The sequence below is a fragment of the Branchiostoma belcheri genome, unplaced genomic scaffold, assembly GCF_001625305.1.
Source record: "Branchiostoma belcheri isolate BF01 breed outbred unplaced genomic scaffold, Haploidv18h27 scaffold38, whole genome shotgun sequence".
Classification (NCBI taxonomy): domain Eukaryota; kingdom Metazoa; phylum Chordata; class Leptocardii; order Amphioxiformes; family Branchiostomatidae; genus Branchiostoma; species Branchiostoma belcheri.
The window spans coordinates 1,846,162-1,851,101 of NW_017803998.1; the positions used below are offsets into that span (position 1 = coordinate 1,846,162).

The 4,940-nt window shown below is 39.2% G+C and overlaps 1 protein-coding gene across 1 annotated transcript in view; it reads left to right on the forward strand.

The window, feature by feature from the left end:
• The window catches only part of LOC109476485 (leucine-rich repeat-containing protein 15-like), a 4,889-nt gene extending 3,744 nt beyond the window's left edge, over window positions 1-1,145 (forward strand). The window contains exons 4-5 of the mRNA XM_019777421.1: window positions 268-869; window positions 1,126-1,145. Coding sequence (XP_019632980.1) covers window positions 268-869; window positions 1,126-1,145 — 622 coding nt within the window. The remainder of the gene's footprint in view (window positions 1-267; window positions 870-1,125) is intronic.
• Window positions 1,146-4,940: the final 3,795 nt, after the last annotated feature.

The following is a 4,940-nucleotide window of genomic DNA, read 5'->3' on the forward strand; positions in this document are numbered from 1 at the left end:
CCTCATCATCATCATCCTGACTGAGCCTAGCGTGCCAGAAGCTAACTGCAGCTGTCTCAATTCACACTGTGACTGTCGCAGTATGAACCTCACCAGTGTCCCTCAGAACCAAGCAATATCCATTCGTAGCTTGGACTTGACATCTAATGCTATAACAACTTTAAGCCAGTCAGAAATGAATGTGCTCTTGAGGTATAAGGACTTAAGAGTTTTAAAATTCGCTAAAAATCGTATTTTTAAGATAGATTGTTTCCCACATCTGCCCAGGCTTAAAACGTTGACCTTGAAGAAGAATAGGATTACCCAGATTTCCCCTAAAACATTTTTAAATCTACCCAAACTAACATTTTTACTCCTAAATTTCAACCAGATAAATAACATCCATCCTGGAACATTCTCAAATCTTCCGTGTCTCAAACGTTTGTTCCTGGGTAACAACCAGATAACTCATATATCGCCTGGTGCCCTCTCAAATCTTCCCCAGCTCCAAATGTTGTTCCTTCACCGTAATCAGATAAGAGAAGTTCAATCTGGTACATTTTCTGACTTCCCCCAGCTTCAAAGTCTTTACCTGTACAGCAACAAAATAACAACTATCGAGTCTGGCTCATTCTCAAATCTTCCCAAGCTGCGTTGTTTGATGCTGAGCAATAACCAGATAGCTCTCCTTCCCCCGTCAATCTATGACATTTTATCATCACTGTCTATGGTAGCAATTCAATCAAACCCCTGGCAGTGTGACTGTGCGATGCTTCCATTCAGGCTTAAAATGACTGGGTCTCATGCATTTGAGAATATGATAACATGTGCCCAACCTGCTAACTTTAGATCAAAAGCGCTTAAAGATATCAATCCCGAAGACTTAGTGTGTAAAGAGCAAACTACGTCAGCCACCCCTGTTGATACTACAGCCTTATATCCAGTATCTACCTCTTTATTAGTTGAGCAAACTACGTCAACTATACCTGTTGATAGCAAGGCCTTGTATCCAGTGTCTACCTCATTATTACTTGAAAACACAGAGAGTAATTATGACACTACAGCAAGTCTTGATAGCTCCACCGCCAGCTTAACGAGCCGTCCTATAAATGTCAGAATTGCAACGCTGTCTGTTGATACAAATAGGGAAGGTCTTACAGACTTAATCACGAGTTTGTTACCGAAATCACACCATACTATTACATATGTGTCAGAAAAAGCGGAGAGCACTTACGAACCACCTCCCAGTCCCCGTCTATATGTTATCGTTGGTTCTATCTGTGGTCCAATTACTGGCACTGCCATCGTGGTTACAATCATTATGACTATAAACTGGCAGAAGAGGAAGAACAGAGAATCCCCTTCATACCCTCGCCCTGCAAGTTCAAATGCTGTAATGACCGATGGTCATGATCAGACAGGGCAGGGCCAGTCTCAGGCTAACAATCAATATCAAGCTTTGATTGTTAAAAATACACTAAACCAAAGTCTGGCGGCAGGTTATACTGTAATGACCAGTGGTCATGGTCAGACAGGAAAGGGTCAGTTCAAAAATGTCACGGGACCCTATGTAAATGCCACTGATGGTTATACCGCAATGACCAGTTGTCGTGGTCAGGCAGGGCAGGGTCAGTTTGAAAATGTCACTCGATCCTATCTTAATACCACTGATGGTTATACTGTAATGACCAGTGGTCTTGGTCAGAAAGAGCAGGGTCAGTTTCGTACAGTCACTAAATCCAATCCAAACACCACAGATGATTATTATACTGTAATGGCCAGTGGTCATGATCAGACACGAGAGAGCAATTCGCAGTCTACCACTCAATGCTTGGATCAAACATATTCTTGTAACACCGAGTTATCTGCTAAACAGTCGAATCCTCTATATTCACCAGTGGAAACAACAGAGAAACAGACCAATTCTCTATATTAAAACGAGGAAACACCACCAAAACAACCGAATTCCCTATATTCAAACGAGGAAACACCACCAAAACAATCGAATTCCCTACATTCAAACGAGGAAACACACAGCTCAGGTTTAGAGCAGATTGATGAAAATAAGGCACCTAGACCTCACAAACGAAACAAACCTACAGATGAGCCTCCTCCCCTTCCTCCTAAACAAAAAAAATATTGTTACCAGTCTCAGAAGTGAACAGAAAAGGTGCACATGAAAATCTCTAGGTGTACAAAAAATGAGATGAAATAACATTCCAGAGAGCAGGTTGCATATCCAAGTTTTATACATTCTATGATATAAGCTAAAACTATGTGGCCTCCTTCAGTCAATGCTGATCATGGTAAAATCCCCCGATTAATATCAGCCCTAAAGCTTTGGCTATATGTGTGACGTCGGTGATGCAACGGTTAGAGCGCTGGACTCGGAACCGAGAGGTCCCGGGTTCGGTACTCACCGTGGCCCAACGTTGTGCCACCTATACGGTGGAGTGACGCCCACCGAGCCTCTTAGGCTAATCTGTCTGTCTGGGTGCCAAAAACACCTTACGGATTTGGTGCGCCGATGTGACAACATCTGCACATTGGCCACTGAGAGCCGATAAAATTTTTTGTTTTTAATATAAGCTTCGGCTATGGCAGAACAGTCCAATACGAGAATGACCATCCTATCACATAGGACCTGTAAGCTGGGTCAGGTCTGTTGTATGTACAGCTCTTTTTTCTGTATCTGCTTCTTTGCAAACTATACTGTAAACAAAATAGTTTGCTAAAATTTTCTTTTATCTCAAATAATGTGGCGAAAAAATTATATACACGTAAAGTAGAAAAATACATTTTGTAACTTACATTATGCTAAGGAAGTTAATATTAGGCTTCACCATATTAATTCTTTGATTTTCACCATGTATGTACATATCGATAACTTTTTATTGACGCTATTGTGTTTTATACCTTATAAACTTGTCTACATATACGTTTGTTTATTATTGTGATAAAATAAATTAATATACCTTAGGGTCCTCCCTCCAGGATGCATTCAAAACATTATAGGGTCATTAGTCTGCCATTTTGACCTCCTATAATACTGTGTAATGCCCAACCGGGTGATGTTAACCAACAACCAGACACACACAAACCCACAACTTAACCACTCAAAATAAATTCCCTTCCCGCAAATAATACGAAACATGAGTTAGCAATGTAGAAGCCATAGCGTGCACATATATATACATATAGTATTGTCATAAAATGAAATAGTACTAAGTTAGTAGGCTTTGTTAGTGGTTTCTGATGTTGATAAAATGAAAGTAATTTCTGATACGTTCTGCAGTATGAAACAAAACCAACATCAGATTTTGGGCATGCTACTTTTATTATCAGTACTGTATACAATATTAACATAGTGTTAAGTAAATGATACTCTAGTAAAATGGCTCATACATGTATGTAGGACACCACGAGAAGTGAAAACTGTTGTGAACTTACAACAATATATTATACACCTGTTGTAACAATATAATATAGAATGCATAATTCGTTGTCCATTATTGACAAATTATTATTAAGTTATTGCTTGAATGATTCTAAACTGCATTAACTGCATAGATGCAATTTACTGTCATTTTATACTTATACATATTTAGGCAATAGTGTAGACCCTATATTATCTGGATATCAATTTTACTAAATCTATACAAGAATTTATATACTCCATATATGTACTCCATACTACTTAAATAGTAAAAGGTATTACTCAAAGTTACTGCTATTAGAAATATGCAAAACGTATGACTCATTTAAGTATATAATTCGATACAAACACATGATTATGTTTACCGAAGGAAGACATATTGTTTTTGCTCAATTTCTTCTTCCTCTTCTTCTTCTGTTCCAAACACTAACCTTTGACCTCGCCAATGGCCTCTTTTGTTGACGTCTGTCACCATAGTAACTGGTGTTGGGTTACATAATGTTTCAATTTTATAGTAGGCATTTAGGCTCCTGTTACCATATACATGTACATGTATGTGAATGTGTTTGAGTAAGAATTAACAGAGCAGACCATATCCGAAGGTAAACATTATGCATTTGCTTGCAAATATTATTTCTAGTTGTTGTATATCTCATCTGTTTTGAGGACCTTTTTCCAATAAAGTGAACAGACTTAGTATGATAGAATATGGTTTCCTTGCATGTTGTTATCTAATATTTATATCTAAATTAATGTAGCATGACTACAGTAAGTAATTGAGCAGATTGGGTCATTTGCTCTATTTGAAAACAAGGCAGCAAATATATATAAGAATAAAGCTTCGTGACATTTATGTATACCATGTAAACATCTTCAAACACCACATGTCCTTGATAATCAACTACCATTTATCCTTAAAATCATCATCATTATTATCATGCCTTCGGATTAATCCTATGAGGTACGTTTGATAAAGTTACTCCGGTACACCCTGTTTCTCACTGTGTACACTAAAGTAGTCCCTGCGAGACCAGTGTCTTTCTCTATCATTGAAAAAAGTGTCGTATATGGCCCTTCATGAGGGTCTGCATGGGGGGGTCCTGGCAACGGTTAACGGTAAATTCAGCAGGGCCGATAACGCTTAACGGTAAATTCAGGACGGTCGGCAACGCTTAACGGTAAATTGACAGGCTTTTTTTTCAAGCTGCACTGGATTTGGTATCTCGCTTTGTGAGAAAAGGTGATCACTGACAAAATTACGTATACCTTACATGTAATGAAGCATGCATTAAAGGTATGTGTACCCTGTGTTTCCCACCTGCCCTGGTCCCCGAGTGCGTCCACAAATACCGGGGTGTCCGAGTCGACGTCGGCCAGCTTGCATTTTTCAGTCTGCCCAGTTTTACCGATGGATTTTGAGAGGGGAGCGCCGAAGGCGCTCGTAATCTAGGGGGGTCTGGGGGAATGCTCCCCCGGGAAATTTAGGATTTTTAAGCCTTCAAAAACGCAATTTCCCGCATTTTGA